The 22044-nt window shown below is 43.1% G+C and overlaps 1 protein-coding gene and 1 long non-coding RNA gene across 4 annotated transcripts in view; both read left to right on the plus strand.

The window, feature by feature from the left end:
- Positions 1-661: 661 nt before the first annotated feature.
- The window catches only part of SORT1 (sortilin 1), a 64829-nt gene continuing 43446 nt past the window's right edge, over positions 662-22044 (plus strand). For 2 of the 3 annotated variants that reach the window (XM_036109839.2, XM_036109840.2), the window contains exons 1-2: positions 662-1017; positions 21562-21621. In XM_036109839.2, coding sequence (XP_035965732.1) covers positions 709-1017; positions 21562-21621 — 369 coding nt within the window. In that variant the 5' untranslated portion in view covers positions 662-708. Of the gene's footprint in view, positions 1018-19373; positions 19393-21561; positions 21622-22044 lie in introns of those variants that run through there. The other variant, XM_078072639.1, reaches the window with a different exon arrangement.
- Positions 4084-7373, plus strand: LOC144381889 (uncharacterized). Its single transcript, XR_013448004.1, has 3 exons — positions 4084-4117; positions 5040-5303; positions 7014-7373. It is a non-coding gene; the product is annotated as an uncharacterized LOC144381889 (long non-coding RNA).

Below are 22044 nucleotides of genomic sequence, written 5' to 3' on the forward strand. Positions count from 1 at the left end.
ACCATACGTGGTGGAGTGGAGGATTCTTCAAGCTTGCGTGAGTCACGGATGTTCTGATGTCTATCTGCCTCCGTAGGACTAGCCCACACAGTTCGCATTTACCTTTCTGGCAGCGAGGCAGGCTGCTTCATTAGACAATGGGTGCTCCAGTACGCGAGGGTTAAAAACCTGAAGCACCGGTTCATGACGAAGCCCCCTTTTCCAGCTGAGCGAGCTGAGGGATTCCCTTAAGAGATTTTCCAGGCGCTGCCGCAACCCAAGGAATTTTAGGGGTGTCTGTGGGGGAGGCGGGGTGGGGGGAATAAGCTGGTCCCCAACCTGAGGGTGCCAGAGGGACCAGCGAGGGGTCCGGGCGTCACGAGCAGGGGGCTTCGCGGGAGGCGGGGGAAGCTCCTACGCTAACTCTGGAAGCCCGGGCCCGGAGACGCCAGGCGATGGGGGGATGACCTCAGCGGTCTCTTGCCACGTTCCAGCCAATCAATCCCGCATCTTGGCATCCGAATCCAGGACCCCCGAAGCCGGAAGCGACGCGAGCCAATGAGGAGTGGACCGGGGAAGAAGGACAGGCGGCCAGCCTATGGGGGCGGAGAGGCCCGGCTGCGCGTATCCAAGGAGCGCCGGGCTCCGGTCGGGGGTGTGGCGCGCCGCCGGCGGGGGTGGGCGGGCGCGCCGGGCGGCAGGTGTCGGCGGCGTCGGCATTCGGCGGCGATGGAGCGGCCCCTGGGAGCTGCGGACTGCCTCTCGCGCTGGCCCCACGGCCTCGGCCTCCTCCTCCTCCTCCTCCAGCTGCTGCCGCCGGCGACCCTCGGCCAGGACCGGCTGGACGCGCCGCCGCCGCCCGCTGCGCCGCTGTCGCGCTGGTCCGGCCCCGTCGGGGTGAGCTGGGGGCTGCGCGCGGCCGCGCCCGGGGGCCCGGTTCCCCGCGGCGGCCGTTGGCGCCGCAGCGCGCTCGAGGAGGACCAGGACTGCGGCCGGGTCCGGGACTTCGTCGCCAAGCTGGCCAACAACACGCACCAGGTGAGCGGGCGCTGGGTCCGGGCGTCGCCCGGACTGCGAGGTGCCGCCCCCGGGCCCCCCGGCGGCCGCCTGCCCCGCCCGCGCGGCCCGTCCCTCCTTCTCCGTCCGCGCCTCGCGTCTCCGCCGGGGAGACCCGGGCCGCTCACCGGCCCCGCGCCGCCCGCGCCCCCCCGCCCCCGGCCGCGGCCCCGAAACTGCGGCGGGCGGAGTCCGGCCCGGAGCGGCCCCCGGGACGCCGCGGCCCGCGCGGCTGTGTTTCGTCACAGGGGAGGCCGCCTTAGACTTTCACGGCATTCTTTTTTTTTTTAAGTTGTCAAAATCTCTTGAGGGTCGTTGTTTTGCGTCTGTGTAAATAATCAGGACCCAGTAACGCTATAACCCACTAGGAGGCTGGAGGAATAATTACCTCTTAAGTGCTTGGAGAAGTTGCGCTGCGCAGAAGCAGAGGTGTGTCCTCGCTGGGTCAGTACTTTCAGGGTGGGTAGGCGGGTGTTCAGAAATCCCACGGCAGCTCTTAGGTTACTGTGTGTATTTTAATAGGTAAAGGAACAAGCTTGGAAATGGGATGACAGTATATATGTGATCTCTCTTTCGCCTTCAGTTTGACCTTCGATCCTGGCATTGGGCTCGGACCAGGTTGTCTTCATCCCGTTGTAACAAGATTTCCTACAGTTAGAACACACATTGCAGATGTTTTCCTTTGCGCTCGGTCCTAGTCAGAAACTTTAAAAATTGTGGTAGTTCTCTCCCCCGGGGGACAAGCCCCTCAACCTTTGCACACTACTGGCCTGACAAAGCCCATTGTTAAGAAGGTCCTGGCTCCTTGCTGCAACATGGGCATCTTCCTCATGTGTTTCCAAGAACTGATGGTTTAACTGCTGCTACCCGTATTTGCACAGTGTATTCTCAGTGTGACACATTCTCCGTCGTATCCCTTCCTCTTTCAAAAAGTGTTGCACAGAGGGCCAGAGATGAGTGGCTTACTGCACTTGTCCATGTATGACCACATTCCCTGTCAGCCGAATCTCAGTCTCCCCTTGAACTATCTTTCTCCTTCTGCCTGGACTATACTTGATACCTGTGCAGAATTCTCAGATGTGGGGTCAGGGCGCAGGCAGTCAGGGAGAGCCCCACTGAAGGCCACCCAGGCAGCAGCTGCGTAAAGGTGGCCAAACCAGTGCTGACGGGTGGGACCAGTTGGATGCAGATAGGGTGGAATGCGCCCCGGGAGGACTTCCTGTTTGCGGAGGAAAACATAATGGTGTAGGTTTCCATCTCAGAGTGGGGAGTTGAGGAAGGGTTTACATCACTGACACCCAACTTACAACAGGACCACTTCCTTCCTGGAGTCAGCTGGACGTAGCATTCTTACCCCATATTTTAGACTCTTCTGTTGCTGATTGACCTGCCTTAGGACCTGCTGCTACTCCTGGATTTATTCCCTGACTGGTTTGACTTGATACGTCTTTTGTAAACTATTGATTTCTAAAGCTAGAGGTTGAAAAAACTGGCTCAGGGGATACTTAGGCCAGATGTACTCAAGAGCAGACCTGAAACCTTGTTCTTTGAAGCTTCCCTCTATTTCTTTCATTTTATTTCGCTACTGTTTGCAATGATTTTTTTTTTTTTTTTTGGCTTTTTTTCCTGTCTTCTTTCAGTGACCTAATTTTAAGTAGCTCTTTTTGCACTTGTTAATCACCCATGTTCTCTTCTTCAGAGATCCCACCCTGTTTATAACATGTAAATATGGTGAAAGTGAAGTCGTTGGTAATAATCTTCACCTTAGAAATGGTTGAGTAAAGCAGTTCTTAGAGGTCCACGTCCTTAACCCGGAATTGTTATGTAGTGTCTGTTTTGCTTTTCAGTTCTTTATTTTTAGAAGTCCTGATAAATCATCCTGAACTGTATTGAAGAGATCTAGTATTTAGGGACCCTTTATAAACAGTGTGAAATAAAAGTATCAGCATGGCAAAACAACTTTTTATCAGGGATATTGTATATTTTTGTACAGCTGGGAAAGTGCCATTTAGAGTAGTTTCTCGTTAGATGACAGGATTCAATTCCCAAAGAAAAATCAGAAGTTCTTGGTTCTCTTCTTATTCGTTAAAACTTGCTGTTCATGTTAAGCCACGTTAATTCATATAGTCAGTGTATGAGAGTGCTGTCCAGATATCCAAGATGTGCTGGATACTGGGGGTGCCAAGATAAAAGAAAAGATAATTCAGACTGGACAATGAAAAGCCTCCGAAGGTTTTAGCAAATTTCCTAGACCTACGGCTTGTTTGGCTTGTGAGAATATATTGGCGTTTCATGTTCTTTAAAAAGCAAGGTAAAACTAAAGCATGATAGTGCTTTTCTATTCTTCTGGTTTTAGGAGACCTGTGCTCTAATGGCTTCTTCCCTCATGAAATCCAGCAAATGTGTATGTGTACTTATAAATGCCCTTTTCTCAGACTCAAGAAATAACCTTCTTTTTGCCTTTAACCCAAAACTGTTTTCATGCCACACTTTTAACTGATTCTTTCCTTTGAGAGCTGGGAGTATTCATGGCATGTATAACCTTTGCACATGAGAGAAATTGAGCAAGCACAGAAGATTTTATTAATGTTGGTTGCTAAGTTGGATTGCTTCAAAACATTCCTCCTGTAAGTACCCCTGTGAGGTTAGGCATGAAAACTGTCTTAAAGAAACAGATGAAATGCTTTGGCCATAGTTACAGTGGTTGCTGACATAATTTCCTTACTTCTCATTCCTGTGTTCAGACCATTTGATAATTTCCTTAAAATTTTCAAAACTTATGATTAAAAGCCAGAAACTGTTGCTCATGCTCTGTCCTCCCTCTGCTCCTGTCATTAACTACTTCTTTACACAGAACTTCCCAACTTGTGCCCCAACATCAAAGCATCTGGTTTCTTAAATAAACAGGCCCTGTAGAGAGACTGTTGTGTGGCATGTCGGCTCTGAGAAGAATGTGCGTGTTTGTTTGCTGGTGCTGGCGGGGCTGAGTCCAGGCTGACAGGACTGAATGTGCCTGTTGGAAGTTCAGGGAGCTGCCGCTCCTAGCCTGTTGTGGATCATTGTCACACCCGGAAATCTGAAGGTCAGTGCCTTTAGCTGCCCCGGAACTTTCTAACTGCCTCATGTATTCCAACATGCAGTCTCTCTCCATACTACCTTCCCCAGCACTCCCATCCTCACCCTCGAGTTAATCTTCTCTTGAGCCCTGTTCCACCCATTTGTTATACACAGGGGTCAAAGAATAGGAATTCTGTAGGATTTCCTTCTTGGTCCTGGTTGAGCAGAATGAGCAAAATCCCCATGAGGATCCTACTCCCGTGCAGTGTACTAATCAGACCTTTAACCCCTAAGGGCTGTTAAAATGACTTCTGCGTTGGGGATTTCAGTTACTAGTTATCAGCAGATTTGATGAAGTATATTTATCTGGGGAAGGGTTAGTCTTCATCTGTGGTTTAGTTGGGATGAGGGTAGAGAGCTATCCAGGCAGGACAAATGGCTCAGAGGGAATGCAGGGTGACAATTAAGGAAGTTCTCTGCTGACTCAAATATTTGGCTCTGTGCATAGTGTTTTTTAACTAGAAATCTGAGTCTCCTGTTTGTGGAAATAATTGGAAGAAGGCCTATGTTCTGGCCGATTTCTAATGGTTATTTTCTTTCTGAAATGATAATAGTAATAGGCTCTCCATCCTGCTGTTTTGATCTGATCTTTCATGTCAGGTTCACAGAGGCTCTTAGGAGCTTCTCCTGCACTTTGCCGATTTCCAATCAGCTCTTGCCAACAAGCATTGGATTCTCAGTGGGTGACTACAGAGACTGTGCTCCCCAACTTTGTCCTAGGTGGCCTGTTATCCTTGTGTGATCCTCACAGGAAGGGCAATGCTTAACACTGAGTGGTAATGGTCGGAGCAGGAGTGATGTCTGCTCTTCTCCCTCCCTTTCTATCCAATCCTACCCCTCAAGTTCTGTCTTTTTTTTTTTTTTAAAGATTTATTTATTTATTTTAGAGAAAGAGAGCATGAGCAGGAGGAGCAGAGGGAGAGGGGGAGAAAATCCCAAGCAGACTCCACGCTGAGTGCAGAGCCTAATCTGGGGCTCGATCTCACGACCGTGAGATCACAACCTGACCCGAAACCAAGAGTTGGACACTCAACCGACTTTGCCACCCAGGCACCCTTCAAGTTCTGTCCTTACAGAAAGTGAACTGTGTTTTGAGCGTGGAGAAATGCTGCTCAGATGTTTTATATGGTTAGAAGCTAATATTACAGCAGGTAAAACTATCAAACTTGACATGTAATTAAAAATACAGTTTTTCTTGCAAAAGACACTGTGACAGTTGCTCTAAAAATATTATGAAATAGATACTGCATTTGTAAATTTCCAAAATTTTTCAATTACCTTCCTATCCCTTTGTAACTAGTGTTTCTTTGGCATCTTTTATTCTTTTTAAAAATTTAGTGAAAATTTGTTCTTTGTCTGAGTGGCCTCACTGATCTGTGTGTAGGTGGGTTTGAGGAGTAATGGGGCTTGAGGAACATGCTGGTCAATTTCAGGCTGTTCTAGACAGGTTTTTTATTGTTCTAATAGTGACTATAGTCAAAGTTGGGTTAGTAATATGTGGCTTTGAGCTAGCTGGGTTGAATGAATCTTCATGACAGACCCTTCATACCTATAGAGGTTGTTAGGTGAATGCCGGACATGTGGAGGTTTTTTCTGTTGTTGTTTTTTAAAGATTGAGGCTATTTTCCCCACTCTACCCTGAATCCTAGTCTCAGGAAACCACAGCAAAAACAGAATCTTCCATTCAGAGCCTGTGGTGTTTTGCTGAGAAAGTTTTCTGTGAATGCAATTTATTTTCTGTTTTACATTTTGGTGTCTAGCTCTCAATTCCTCATCTACAACATGAGAAATTTTGGGTTAGATTTAAAATGTCTAAAAAAATTATGATTCATATGGAAGAGGGGGAGGCCAGGGGTTGTGATCACAAATGTTTATTGGTTGATTCCAAATTTAGAAGCAAATTGCGGCTGTTCTGCTTCCTAGTTGAACTTGAACATAGCCCGGATTTCACATCTGGGGGTAATTTGTTACCACCTCCAGAGCTTGCTTCACTGAAATACGAGTATTCTTCAAGATAGCAGGAGTATTTTTTTTCATATAATTATGAAAGAAATTTGACTCATTTTTTTGGGGGGGTAATACTTTATCATTCTTTGTTGCCTGAAAAATATAATGCTAAGCAAAACTACTAGCTTGGATAGTCCAAAAGCAAACCCAGTAAACATATAACAGTAAATTTGTTTTTTTTCCTTCCTTACAGTACTTTGCCAAAACTGGGACTTCTTTTTTTTTTTGTCCTGGCTGCTTTTGTTTTTGAAAATAGGTGGTCAGCTTACCATAAATATACTCAGCCCTGTGCTAGTTAGAAACATATGAGTGATTAATTGACTTGATTTTTTTTTTTCATCAGAAGAAAATGTATGTTTTGTTTTGGTTTTTTTCCTGCTAGGGCTTGAATACTATCTCTCTCATATTTGCTTTTGTTAAGAGTTTTGTTCTTTTCTTCCTATATATTCTGAGAAACTAAGTTCTGATATTGTACTTAAGCCAGTTTGCAAGTCTGGTTCAACAGTAAGATCACCCTGAAGGACTAAGAGAATTGAACTGGGAAGGAAAATTTTGATTAACTTTATACTTCCCAGACACGATAGTTCAAATCAGATGTCTATTTGGTACCTATTATTTGTCAAAGGGATTCAAATGTTGTATACAAAATTCAAAAGAGAGATCTCAATACCCAGATTTGAGTCCTGGCTCTGCTGGTTTATAGCTGTGTGATCATGGACAATCACTTAACTTCTCTGACCATTATTATAGTTTTTTAAATTAGAGAAGCAGCTTTAGGATTATTTGGAGGGTGAAATAAAAAGTTTTATCAAAATGTTTTGTTAAATGTATTGTGTCAATGTCATTCATTTAAGCACTTACTAAACTACATATAGTGGAGTCCAGGCCTTTGGACATCCAAGGCAAACATTAAAGATATCCTCATTGGTGCTGCTTTAAGGATTAAGCGTTCAGAGATGGCTCAATGAAAGTTTGGAAGAATTTTTGAAGAAGGCATGCCCACTACAGTGCGGTGGTCTGGGAAGGCTTCCTGGATGAAGAGAGAATCAAGGTATGGAGATAATTCTTAAGGAGATCTGTAAAGGCATGATGGTAGGGACATCCAGGACGTGCTCAGGGAATGGTCAATGGAAAGTTTCTGTGGGGTAGAAGTAGCTGATGAGAAGTATGTCTAAGGTTTCCAGAAGAAACATAGAATGTCACAAAAGGTAGGTCTTGGGCAGGGGCAGGAGGAGGAAAGAGAGGGGAGGTCTGGGCAGGGAGTTGTGCGTTGAGACTTCCTGGGGAATGTCTTTTAACAGGTAGTGTTAGACACAAGGTTAGAGCTGGAGAAACCAAAGGTGGAAATGGGGAGCCGAGAAGAGTTGACCATTTAGAGGTTGACCATTGCTGCGGTCTTGAAGAGTACGTCCAACAGGAGAGCAGAATAGAGGGCAGGGCAGACCACCTTTTATACTCGAAGTGCTAAAGGTTCTAAGGAACACTCTTGGACTCCTGGACCTTATTGGAGGAGAATGTGAGCCAAGGCGTGAGAAACCCAGGCGCTCTAAGATGGTGAAGCCAATGAACAGATTTCTCTTTTCTTAATATTTGTGAACAAGATGAGGTTGAATTCTTGCTGATAATGTGCTTAACGGTTTGAATCATAGATTGTTAAGCTGATTAGCTGGTCAGATCTCTTACTGATGAGGCTAAATGACTTTGTGTGTGGGCTAAGAACTGAGAGTAGAACACAGATGTCCCAACATGGTGCAACGTTTGGAAGTGTTTCATAGAGATGTTTTTGGTTTTATTTTTTTTGAAGATTTTATTTATTTGAGAAAGAGAGAGTGGGAGCATAAGTAAGGGGGAGCAGCAGAGGGAGAGGGAGAGGGAGAAGCACTGCTGAGCAGGGAGCCCGTTGTGGGGCTCGATCCCAGGACCCCAGGATCATGACCTGAGCTGAAGGCAGATGCTTAACTGACTGAACCACCCAGGCACCCCTCATAGAGATGTTTTAAATCAATGCATTTGCTTTAGGGATAAGGCAAGGTTATAGGCCCCAGTTGTAAGTCCTATAGTTGTGAATTCTCTGCTCTGTATAGTCACTGAACCCTCAGCAGAGCTCAGTTAGCCTTTTTTAGCCTCAGTTTCCCATCATATAAAATGGAGCATTATCAGAGGCTTTGAAGAGAAAATGTTTTGAAAACCTTGGAGTACCGTATATGTGATTTATGTCATTTTTTTTTTATTTTTTATTGTTATGTTAATCACCATACATTACATCATTAGTTTTTGATGTAGTGTTCCATGATTCACTGTTTGTGTATAACACCCAGTGCTCCATGCAGAACGTGCCCTCCTTAATATCCATCACCAGGCTAACCCATCCTCCCACCCCCCACCCATCTAGAACCCTCAGTTTGTTTTTCAGAGTCCATCATCTCTCATGGTTCGTCTCCCCCTCCGATTCCCCCCCTTCATTCTTCCCCTCCTGCTATCTTCTTCTTTTTTTTTTTTTTTAACATATATTGTATTATTTATTTCAGAGGTACAGATCTGAGATTCAACAGTCTTGCACAATTCACAGCGCTCACCATAGCACATACCCTCCCCAATGTCTATCACCCAGCCACCCCATCCCTCCCGCCCCCCACCATTCCAGCAACCCTCAGTTTGTTTCCTGAGATTAAGAATTCCTTATATCAGTGAGGTCATATGATACATGTCTTTCTCTGATTGACTTACTTCGCTCAGCATAATACCCTCCAGTTCCATCCACGTCGTTGCAAATGGCAAGATCTCATTCCTTTTGATGACTGCATAATATTCCATTGTATATATATACACCACATCTTTTTTTTTTTAAGGTTTTATTTATTTATTTGATAGAGAGACACAGAGAGAGAGGGAACACAAGCAGGGGGAGTGGGAGAGGGAGAAGCAGGCTTCCCGCGGAGCAGGGAGCCTGATGTGGGGCTCGATCCCAGGACCCTGGGATCATGACCTGAGCCGAAGGCAGACACTTAATGACTGAGCCACCCAGGCGCCCCCCACATCTTCTTTATCCATTCATCTGTCGATGGACATTTCTTAATAAGCCTGTTGATCTAGCTACTGACTCCACAGGGCCCAATTATCAGCCAAATGATCCTGATAAATACCAACTCCAGAGGAACACGTGCATAAAAGGAGATACATGAGATGAGGTGGTTTTATCACTTGGCAGGGTTGGGTGACAGGCTTGGGTGGGGGTGGCAAGAAGGAGGGTGAGTCAAGATTGGCAGAAATATGAGAAGCGTATGTGTTCTTTTTTTTTAACCTTCATGATTACATCAAAATTTTAACTTGTTAATATGATTGACAGTTCTTTGAAGCACTGGTTAAGAGGGAACGTGATCTTAGGTCAGACCTGGCTGGATTCAAACTTGAGTGGTGACCATGGATAGATTAATTTCAGTGAGTCTTGGTCTTTTCATCTATAAAATGGGTGTCCTAATATCTATGTGTTAGATCATTGTGAAGATTAAATGAAATGTGGGATTTAGTGTGTATTCATCCTTTATTATATCTTATAATGATCATTTCCCCAAAGCTTCTGATGCATTACCCATTAGATGCTCAAATATTTGTTTACGCACTTGAAATTTTTTTTCATGGCTGTCATATTCCTAAGAATCATCATGGGTACTCATAGAAACCAAATCTGGATTAAGAAATAGGTACTACTTATGTCCTTGGACTTGGGATTTTAAGAACAAGGGTATAAGGTGAGAGAGAGATTATCTCACCCTAGTCTTTCCTGAAGCTATGGGAGATGAAGGAGAAATGATAGTCCCACCATCATCAGATCCCCGGTCATTTGGTTCTGGTAGTTTCAAGTTTCAAGTTCTATAGTATAGTTGTTTACTTATGGTTTTAAAGAATTTACTATTATAAAAAAATAAGACTACTTCTCATTTAATCACTACTTCTGCTTCATTAAGCTCTAGTTTATTGGAGTCAGTGACTATGGTTTTAAGTTGACAGCTCTGAAATGGCCCCTTGCTGGCTTCCCCCTCGTTTGTTAACTGAGCCGCGGCTGTTAGCTTTGCCCAATACCCACCTCTGTGAAGTTTGAAGAAATAGTACCGAGATGTGATGGATACTTCTCAGGAACTTTGCTTGGAAGCACAGCAGACCAGAATGTTAGTGGACTTATTTTTCCTTATGTGCATCTCTCGTTAGGCTAACATTTCACCACTCCCCGACCTGTGCTAACCCTCTCTTCCAGTTAGTGTGACCTTTCCACCAGGCCCTTGAGCCTGTCATGTGTTCTCTGTGTCTCCATCCTTGTTCACATGGCTTTCCTCCTGTCTGAATGCCCTTCTAGATCTAGTGGCTTTCTTCTTTACTCCCCTGCTGTGTAGGCTAGCATTTAACTATAGTATTCCATCTCATATTCACTTTCATTTATTCAATGTTTATTCCCCAGATTACAGTCTTCTTAAAGGTAGGGGCCATGCTCGTGCTTTGCCTTCACCATTTCCGCCTCACACTGTGCTGGGGAAAGAGCAGTCATTCAGTGTGTGGTCTGGAATCACACAGACAGGGGTTTGCATCTTTGCCTTGCCACCTACCAGCTGTGTGACTCTGGGCAAATTATGGAACCTCTTTGAGCCTGCTTCTTCACCTGTAAGGGAGTAGTGGTACATTATATATCGTAGGTGTTCCGTACAAGTTCACTACCATTATTGTTATTCTTTACTTCAACAATTGCTGATTGCACACCTTCTAGATGTTGGGCATTGTATTGGATCCCAAGTCCTGAGAACTGATGGTGGGACACAGCAGACGAGACCCCTGTTTTTATGAACCAGCAGAAAACATGAATGTTAAACAAATACGTAACTATAAATACGATAAGTACCCAGAAGAACAAAAGTAATGGCAGGAGAGTAATTGACAGAGGTCCTTTTAGTCTGGGGGCATTAGGAAGGACTGAGTCACTGAGAAATTATTTAAACTGAGACTTGAAGATGAACAGAATTTGGTCAGTAGGAGTATCACAGGGAGAACCACATGTTCGAAGGCCTGGGACTGGAAAGAGCTTGGTGTGCCCAAGGATCTGGAAGCAGGCGGGGGTGGCAGTGAAGGCTTCATCCCCACCCCCAGTGGCTCAGTGGCTGGCGACAGGGGCCTATCACTTATCACTTTTTCTTTGAAGTGGGACTAAGATGTAAAAAGTAAATGCTAACTGTTTTTGAAATTTAGTTCATTTATTGGGCATAATGAGAATTGAGATATCCCATGAAAGTGAATTTTTCCAAAACTAAGCCCACCCTTTTAAGTGCCAAAGGGTTTTTGTTTAATGGGAATCTTTCTAAAATATTTCTCTGCCACCTTAGTCAACACTATGACCCTGGATCATTTAAGAAGAGATTAAACTATGCTATGCCACCGCTCACATTATTTTAATGCGGTGTGGCATTCATGCCCTCAAGGGCTGTTGAGACATGTGGGGCCATTTTCTCCCCTTTCTTCGAACAGCCCGTTGTCTGCTTGTTGAAGCTTACTTTTTTGTTCTGCAGAAATGATAATCCCCTTGCAATATCCTGTTCTTTTTGCTGCTGACCCTGTCTTGAGACACACTATCCCCTAAGTTTTATTTGCTTCTTCTGTGAACTAAGAAAATGGATTATTAATTGTAGGTAATTCTGACAAGTTTAGCAAATTGATACAGAGTGATGGTCTGCAGGTTTATCTTAGAGGTCAAATGCATAGATTTCTACCGCACAGATCCTGGCATCAGAGGTCTCCCTTGCTTCCTTCCAGTGAGTGTTCAGGTCATTGGGGTTTCTGTCTAACGCAGGTTGCTGTTGCCCTCCCCTTTCAACACTAAAGTATTGTGGAGCCCGGAAGCTGAGTTGGTTTTTGTTTGTTTTAAACAAAGAGCAGTGGAAAAGCAAACAGAGTGGTTAAATTATTGATGAGTCATAGAATTTTAAAGCTTATAAGGACTAGAGGTGTTGGCATTCCAGCCCCCTCACCTTGGTGGTGAAGTTAGGTTGCGCTGCTCAAGTTCACACAGCTTTTGGCAGAGCTGGAAATAAAATTCAGATTGACTGTTAGCCCAGTGCTCTTCTCTGTATCGTCTTGCCTTGCAGAAAACTCTGAATAATTGAGTAGGTATGAAAACTTGTGTAATGTTTTGTGTTTAGCGTTTTCATTTCTAAGAATAGTCTCCATGAGAACTGGAACATTTGTGATCTTATTTTTAGCTCATGTTTTATGATCTCAGCAGCGCCTTATTTAACAGAACTGAATTCTGTGAAGATTTCCTTCCTGCTTGCAAGAGCATCACGCAGGCTGTGTCCCAGACCTCTTCTGCACAGCACTGTGTCCTGTCTGTCCCTGTGTTCCCTAGTTGAGGTTTGGAAGCCTGAATCTTAAATTTCCAGCTTCTATGGGATCACCAGGGCCTTGCCTTTGTATGTTATTTCATTTGATTCCTATTATTCCACTGAGCGAAGGAGCATAATTCAGTTTTACTTCTGAGGAAGTGGATTCCCAAGAGAGAAAATAATTTGAGCCTGTTTTTCCAAGCAGCGAGTTACTGGACTGGGCTTTCACACCCACTTTTGTAGTTGTATTTTCACTCTGACAGGCTGTCGTCTCTAGATTAAAGGTCTAGCATGCTTAGCCTTCATTTTTAGACTTCTGTAGGAAGTGTGTTTTGGGGTATAAATGCTCCATGAGCACAGAACAGGGACTCTCACTGCTGTTTCCCCAGGGCTCCAAATAGGGCATGGCACATGGTAGACACACAGAGGAACTTGTCCAAAGAAGGAATGGGTGTGAAGGATGCCGTCACGGGATTCATTCCCTTGGTTACTAGCCAGAGAAGTGGTTCCTGATGGCAGAATGGTCGGGTCATCTGCTAGTGGCTTTTCACCTGGGGCCAACCCTGTGAAACTGACCCACATTTGGTTCTTTCAGTAGTTTACTTTCGATCAGGTATGTAACTAAGACAGGCAGAAGTTTCTCATTACCAAGTTTTCTTTTCTAAGCTACAGTGACTCGCACGACCAACTTTAAGTTCTCTGAGCTATAGCAACAGTAATTTAATTAGGCTTCGGGTTTAATTAGATGTGAAGACAAAGTTATCCGCACGAAGCACGTTGTGTTTTGTGGCCTTTCTCTTTTTCCAGACGGAGCTAGCGACTGGCCACAGGACCACAGAAATGGACATTTGTGTTCATTCATGGTCTCTAAAATGTGTGGACCTCAGACTCTAATATGGTAGGCAATAAATGCATGGATAAATCTTACCATCAGCTGTCAAGGTGGATGTGTTTCAGAGAAGGTAGTACAAGCTGTCCCCTAATTTCTACCATAATGAGTCCCTGAAAACCAATTTGGTTATAAATGCCAGCCAACGATTCCCTGCTGCCCAGAGCTTCCCTACTGGGGGCAACAAATGGCTGTCAGTGCCATCTGGGACATTAGAAATCACTGTTCAACAGGTGATGAACGGAAGACTGTGAGTGTGTCGGTGAATAATGACATTGGGATGTGGTATGAGGAAGTCTACCTTAAATCGAGACCACCCATTTTAGTGTGGCTGGGAGGAGCGGGGGGCTCTCTGACCTATCCTGGAGCCTTCTGTTGCATCCCGTTAGCCGGTATAATGGAAGAATAAACTGACATGGTCTATGTATACTTTTTATACCACTCTTTTATATATCCCTTTTTCAAAATAAAAATAACTTCTGTAGTTTTTATTTTTAATTATTTTTTAAGATTTTATTTATTTATTTGACAGAGAGACAGCGAGAGAGGGAACAGAAGCAGGAGGAGTGGGAGAGGGAGAAGCAGGCTTCCCACGGAGCAGGGAGCCTGATGCGGGGCTCGATCCCAGGACCCTGGGATCATGACCTGATCCAAAGGCAGATGCTCAACGGACTGAGCCACCCAGGGGCCCCTATAGTTTTATTTTTAAACATGATTCCTGATAGTCGGAGGTGGGGTGGGGGAGTAATTCAGTCAGTCCAGAAAAACTATAAAGAAGAGAAAGTATCCCCATAAATTCTACCATTTAGAGACAGTTGCTATTGATTTTCTGAAGGACCTCCCTTCAGGTAGCTTTTAACCATAAGGACCCACACAGGATTTTACACACTCTTCTGTCACTTGCTTTTTAGGCAGTACATTGGGAATATCCTCCAGTGTCAGTGAATACCGGAAACATTTTCAGCAGCACCCACTATGTTTCATTGCACGTTGTAGCATATTTAACAAAGCTTTAATCCTTCACCTAGAATATACAGAGAGAGCTATATCTTATGGCATTGTTATATGGATTAAATGATAATGTGTTAAGATGCCTTCACGCAGTGGACGGCCTACAGGGAGTGCTCAGTAGTTATTAGCCGCAACAGACATCCAGGTACAAACATCCTTTGTCAAGATGTGTCATTATCCCCCTGTGATGAATTCTTAAGGGTGGGGGTAGTAGGATTGCTGGGTCACATGATGTGGACATTTTCAGTTCTGACTCACATCACTGAGCAGCTCTGCAGGAAAGTGGTAGCACGTGATACGCTCCTTCCCACAGTGCACACAGGTGCCTGGTCACCGTGTCCTCACTGGGTATGCTCTGTCAGGCTCTTCTGGAAGGTGGAAATGTCATTACATTATTTTTCTTTGATTTTCTTTGGATTGCTAGTGAAATTGAATAGCTTTTCACATGTTATTAGCCATTTCCTTATCCTTTGTGAATTGCCTGTTTGTGTCTTTTGCCTACTTTCTTTGGCGGTCTTTGTCTTTTTCTTATTGACTTGACAACCCTTTTCCATAGTGACCCTTTGTCTTGTGGCAAATAATTTTTCCATTTTTTTCAACTTGCTATTTTGTGTTTTGCCATTAAAAAATTTTTTTATGTAGTCCAAGTAATTCCTGTAGTATGTTATGGGTTCCAGTTTTTGCATCATTTTTTGAAATGGTCTTCTCATTTTAAGATTATAAAAATAGTCACTCATACTTCTAGGATTTTCAAGATTTGAATTTTTATATTTAAATCTTTGCTGTAGGTGGAATTTATTTGGGAGTGGGGGTAAGAAGGGCTTTAGGGATCCAGCTTATTTTTTCCAGATAGCTAGTTTTTCCAACACTTCGACAACTAACTTGAAATGCTAGCTTGATCATACACTAAAAGAAACCTTGCCCAGTCTTGGACTTTGTTTCGTTCCACTGATCTGTCTTATCTATTCCTGTGCCAGTAACCGTGCTAGGAGACTAATAAATCTCTCTCTAGAAGTGGCAAGTTTCATGCTCATCTGCTCTTGATTGAATCGAGCTGACATTTTTACATAGCTAGTCTTAAACTGCTTGGTTTCTGAGCTTCCTACCATAGGGTATGATTAAGTAATTGGAATTACTGTATTTATTCGGTGGCCCCTCTGGATACTGGCTTTTGGACTGTTCATCATATAAACAGCATATTTACATGGTTTCCCTTAATTTTGACCTGCTTCTGCATTGTACATTTGGCTGACATTTAGCAATATGAAGTGGCCAGATCATGTTCTCTTTGTGCTAAATAATCTACCTCTTAGGCATACTACATTGGAGCAACACAGCTATTGTTTTCCAGAAATAAAACGGGTTTCAGCTCTCCCCACCTTCTCCATTTCAGTTGTTGTGTATACAGCTAGCATATAGCATCGCTCTTCTAGCACTGCTTGAGGTAGACATTCACTGTACCTTCTGTTGGCTGGACTCCTCGACTCCTGCATATCTACATGTTTTTACATGTTCAGTATTTTAATATCGTAAGCTATTCATTGGTAATATTGTGCTGAAGGTTTGGGGTTTTCTCCTCGTAAAAGGGATTATTCTGCTTTTCAGGTCTTCCTAGCCACACAGCCTTGTCCTCTGCTCATATTTCTTTTGTTCATCTTACTTTGCCTTGATTAGAACAATTGAACCATAACTTACTGGTTGATTCTGTTCAGGTGTATATACCATTGGAAACCATGCCTAATTGAGTAGGTGATCCTGTGGCCTCATGTCCATTTTCTGTGGGCATTCAGTCAGAGGTACTGTTCTTCTCGTACACATCTCCTTTACTGTAATTTTATTTTCCTTCTATTCCCACCACAACTTGTCTATCCTGATCTTAAAATTCTTATTCCTTTGAACAAGCACTTAGCACATCTAGTGTATACTCAGCACTTGACTGGTGGATGACGTTAATATGTTACTTGTGTTATCCTTTGACATTGCTCAGAAGGCTTGCGTGTATCCTCATGTTTGTTTTCCCTGCACAACAACCTCCTCCCGCCATGTTGCTATTGCTTGTGGCCACTCCTACCTCTGGACGCCCTGCTTAAATCTCAGTGCACAGACCTCTGTTTCTTCGTACTCAAATGTGTGCATTTCTGTTCTGTATCATCTGCCCCTGGCCGGTGCTGCATGCAGGGCATCCTTACCAGTTTGGGCCATATGGAGTTGATGGTGATTATAGTGGGGAGGAGAGGAGTGAGGTCACTCTTAGGTATATAAGCACCCCAGAACATGTCCTAGTGTTAACAGTGTTTCGGCTGGCAGAAAGGGCATAGGAAGAATCCCTGTTCAGCCATTATTTACTGAAATGTTGGTAACCGTGCTAGAAGGAAGATTACACACAGGTCAGTAATGTTGGTGGCAGGGGGTTGTAAATAGACTTGTACAGAGATATTTGTGGAGCACTTAAGACATATAAGACCTTGTGCTAGGCCTGATGGGTAATACCAGATCACAGTGCCTGCCATCTAAGACTACCTAGCGTGACCTGAGGGGTAGCAAATATGTAAATAGTTATGGTACCAGCAACATCCATAAGTGCTGTGAGAATAATATCTAGGAGGAGATCACGTGAGCTGTGATCATTAGGAACCGGAATGGTTGGTTTTACACGGAAAGTTGAGATTTCAGTTATCTTTCAGATCTTTTGCACTGGTGTAGTCCCTCTCTTGTGGCTGTCAGAAAAGGAACAACCACCATGTAATACCAAGGGGCAGCAAACAAGTTCAGAAGAACAGAACTTTCTTTTCTAAAGTCAGCATTAAAAACTATTTTCACTAGGTATAGAATTTTATCTTTACGGTTTTCCCCTAGTTCTTTAAAGATCCTGATCCACTGGCTTGCACTGTGACTAAGGAGAAGTCTGCTATGATTCTTTGTTCTTCTGTATGTAATGTCATTTTTTCTTCTGGATGCTTTTAAGATTTTTGTCACTGGTTTTAAACATTTTGAATATGATGTGCTTTGGTGTAGTGTTCATTGTGCTCCCTAAGCTTGGGATTTGTGAGCTTCTTGGCTCTCTGGATTTATACTTTTCATTAAATCTGGGAAACTTTGGTCTCTTACTTCCTTTTTTTTTTTCTTTTCCTGTTCCCATCGCCCCCCATCTTCCAGAGACTCCTATTACATATATATTAGGTTACTTGAGGCTCTATAGCTCAGTGATGCTCTGTTCATTTTTCCTGCCTTTTTTGTCTCACTTGGACAGTTTCCATGGGTATGGCTTCGAGTCTATTAATGTCCTCTTCTGCAGTGCCTCCTCTCCTGTTAATGCGGTCCAGTGTAATTTTCACCCCAGACACTGTAATTCCCATCTCTAGTAGTCCAGTTTGAGTCTGTTTCATATCTTCTATGCCTTTATTTAGCATGCTCAATCTACTCTCTAATTTCTTGAACCTGTGGAGTATAATTACAGCTGTCTTGTCTATTAGTTCTATTATCTGTGTTATTTCTGGGTCAGTTTGATTGATTTTTCTCCTCATTATGGTTCCTGTTTTCTTCTTTGCATGCCTTTTTTTTTTTTTTTTTTTTTTGATTGAGTGTTGGACATTGTGAATTTTATCTTCTCTAGTGCTAGATATTTTTATATTCCTATAAATATCTTGAACTTTGGTCTGGGGCATAGTTAGTTCCTTGGCAGTGGATTGGTCCTTTTTGCTCTTGGTTGTTTTTTTTTTTTTTTTAAGCGTTTTAAGGCAAGGCCAGAATAGTATTTAGACGAGGGTTAATTTTTCTTTCCATATGACCTTTTCTTTCCACCTGAGGTTTGGTCTGTTGTTAGGTCTGATTTCTTTTTCTTTTCTTTTTTTCTTTTAAAGATTTTATTTATTTATTTGACAGAAAGAGACACAGTGAGAGAGGGAACACAAGCAGGAGGAGTGAGAGAGGGAGAAGCAGGCTTCCCGCTGAGCAGGGAGCCCGATGTGGGGCTCGATCCCAGGACCCTGGGATCATGACCTGAGCCGAAGGCAGATGCTTAACAACTGAGCCACCCAGGCACCCCTAGATCTGATTTCATTTTTCTCTTTTACTTTCACTAGTATAAGAATGCTAAAGACGGGAATATAAAAAGTTAGTTGCATTTGCCATAGATAGATGGTTTTTTTCCAATGAGTTTGTGTGTTTTCAAAAGTAAAATGTACTTGGTTATTGGAAAGGGAAAGGAGAGAGGGCTAAGGGTAGCAGAAGACCACAATTAGAGTTAATAAATCTGGCCTACATTTCCAGAGGAACTCTTTGGATGATAAATGAGGCCAACTATCCTTTGAGTTGTTCAGGTGAAGCTGGGTGTCGCTGGTGATATCTAATGACCCTCCTCCTTCCGTGACTGGGCAAGAGGAAAATATGAGTAATGCCAGTGTGTATTGACTGGCTGGGTCAGGTGTGTAGAGCTTTGTCTGAAAAGCAAGAGTTGCAGATCCTGATTGGCTCAAGACTAACTATACTGTGGCCTGATCAAGATAGCCAGGACTCCAGTGATGGAATTTTTCTTTTATCCTAGTCAGTTGTGATGACCAGAGCCTTCCTTGGAAAGATAGCCTGTGTTTAGATGACTGTGAGCCCATGTGGTCTCTCTGGTGCCTGTGGGAGCTCTGGGTATTCCTGCTCCTCAAGGAGCTCATTGATGTAATTTCAGACATACATCCTCCAGTCAAGAGAACAGGCCATCTTGCTCTGCGTGGAATATCTTACAAGACACATTGCTGTGTCAGTTTTTAAGCTGCTGGTTCCAGATGTTTCTAGCAGCCCTACTTTTTCTCAGATGCTTAGCCAGCTTACCTGTATGAATGGCCTTTCTGTCCTGCAGAGGCTGTGAGAAGGTCTGCCTGAGCATTTGAGAGTTAAGCAGCATTTCGCAAGCAAGCCCTCCGTGAGGCACTGATTGTACCATTTCCAGAGATTGTACAAGAGCTTCTGCTGATCTCACAGGTACTCACAGTCCAGGGGGGAAATAACATAGGTGAATACAGAAACCTGTTCAGGAGGACCACGAAAGAAAATGAGAAGATAAGCAAAACAGTTAGTGTTTTGAGTCGTATTTCTTCAGACTTCTCTGTTGGGGTAGTGGCCGCAGTGACCAAGCGGCTGGCATCCCACCATTTATGGACGTGTTCTATTTTGAGATGGAGTTTGTGGTTTGGGAAGGATGTATAATCATTTTCAACAAATACTTATGGAGGGTGTAAAGTATCATGTCAGGCACAAGGAATACTAAGAAGTATAAAGTTATGGCCTCTGCTTCTAAGGAACTGCTCATACTCGGAAAGGAGGGCATGCTTAAGATTGAAAAACTTCATAAGATATAATAAGTCTTTGTAAGTGAAAAGCATAATCGTCAACATTTAGCAGAAATATATACTAAACTGTTAACTGCTCGGGGGAGTGGGGCTTGAGGTGGTGGGGCACGTGGTTGGGGAAGAGGAAAGATCTTCACTTTTTATTATACGTTTGACCCGTGAACAACATGAGTTTGAACTGCATGGGTCCACTTACATGTGGGTTGTTGTTGTTGTTGTTGTTGTCTGGTAAATGTATTTTCTCTTCTTTATGATTTTCTTTATAACATTTTATTTCCTCTAACTTTATTGCAAGAATACAGCATATAGTACATATAACATACAAAATGTGTTAATCTACTATTGATGATATTGGTAAGGTTTCCAGCCAACAGTAGCCTACAGTAGTTAAATTTTGAGGGAGTCAAAAGTTATATGTGACTGTCTGACCATGCTGGGGGGTGGCACCTCTTTCCGCCACATTGCTCAAGGATCGACTGTATACATCTGTCTATGGTTGGAAATTTTTACTAAGTGCCAGTATTGCCTTTTTGGAATTCTTTATCAGTTAAAAAAATGATAGAGAGGGGCAATGGGGTACCTGGGTGATGGGCATTAAGGAGGGCATGTGATGTGATGAGCACTGGGTGTTATACGCAGCCAATGAATCACTGAACACTACATCAAAAACTAATGATGTACTGTATGTTGGCTAATTGAATTTAAATTAAAAAAATAATAAAATAACATAAAAAATTTAATTTAATTTAAAAAATGATAGACTAGAAGATTATGCCCATAATGTTAGCCTTGAATATCTGTATGATAGGATTATAAATAATTTATATTTTCTTTATTATACCTCCCTATTATTGCCCACATTTTCTATAATGGGTATGTATTATTTTGTAAATAGAGAAAGTATTTAAAAACCAAAACCCTAAAGCATCTGTGATGATTATTATAACTACATGCCAACATGCGTACCGTATCTTGGATATAATATACCAGCTTTCCCTTTTCTTTTTCCTCAGTCTTACCACAACTGCTAAAATTCTATCATAATTCATCATCATCACCAACCACTATTTTATTTATTTACTTATTTATTTATTTATTTTTAAAGATTTACTTTGTTATTTTAGAGAGAGAGCAGGGGGAGGGGCAGAGGGAGAGAGAATCTCAAGCAGACTCCTCACTGAACACAGAGCCTGACATGGGGTTTGATCTCACAATCCTGAGTTCATGACCTGAGCCGAAGTCAAGAGTCACACGCTTAATGGACTGAGCCACCCAGGTGCCCCCATTGTCACTATGTAAAGGTGAAACAGGGCATTGACTCTTGCTTCTGTCCCTTGCCATTTTGAGTGAGTGAGTTAGCCTGGGAGCAAAAGGAATCCATCTATTAACTATACTGTGAAGGCTGCCTAGAAGAATTCAAATTATGCCGATTGGGTTACAATTATTTCTGTCAATGTGGGCTGTGATCTCTTGTTTTAAAGCATCCTAAGAATACTTTCTATATCTTTATATTTAGTTCTGTTGGAGAAAGCAATTCGATTATTCCATCTCCCCATCTGGTGCAGTAAGAAAACTCATCTGCTTGGCTTACTTCGTATGAGAGAGAATTAAAATGTCCAAGTTATTTGTAATTTGGGTTAAGTAGTTCAATCCTGGCTCTCCCAGATTTTTTGGGAATTCATACCCCCTTATAATTATGAACTTAATTACTTTGAAAGTAATAGTGTTCTGAATTATTTAAGGAAGCCAGAGATCGGAAGACAGATGTCATTTCTAAATAAATTTTTTTTTTCCCTTATAGCATGTGTTTGATGATCTCAGTGTCTCAGTATCCTTGTCCTGGGTTGGCGATGGCACTGGGGTAAGTAGTATTTTGAGTCTGTTAACTCAGTGTAGCAAGAAGAAGATGGGGATTTTAGGAGTTTAAACGCTGAATGTTGTTACTTTCTGAAATGGTCTCCAACCTCCGTTGCAGAAAACGCATGTTTGCAGTACAGACTTTCAGGAAGCTGTGCTTGTTTTGGTTTTGCTTTAGAACTGGGAACATCTTGTGACCACCTCCTTCCATAATAGCAAGATAGACACCTTTTTAGTTTTTGGCGGCTGCTTGGCATCAAGATGAGCAAGAAGAAGAAAGAGGAAGGAGAGTGCCGTGTGCTCCGACGGGAGCCTCACAATACTTGGGAAAACCCCTGTGTAGCAGCAGAAAACTGCACATTGCACATCTTGGCATTTTTCCTCCAAACTGTATTGTTCCTGTGTCCTTTCCCACAGTTAGCATTGA

This window comes from Halichoerus grypus, chromosome 5 (assembly GCF_964656455.1).
Source record: "Halichoerus grypus chromosome 5, mHalGry1.hap1.1, whole genome shotgun sequence".
Taxonomy (NCBI): domain Eukaryota; kingdom Metazoa; phylum Chordata; class Mammalia; order Carnivora; family Phocidae; genus Halichoerus; species Halichoerus grypus.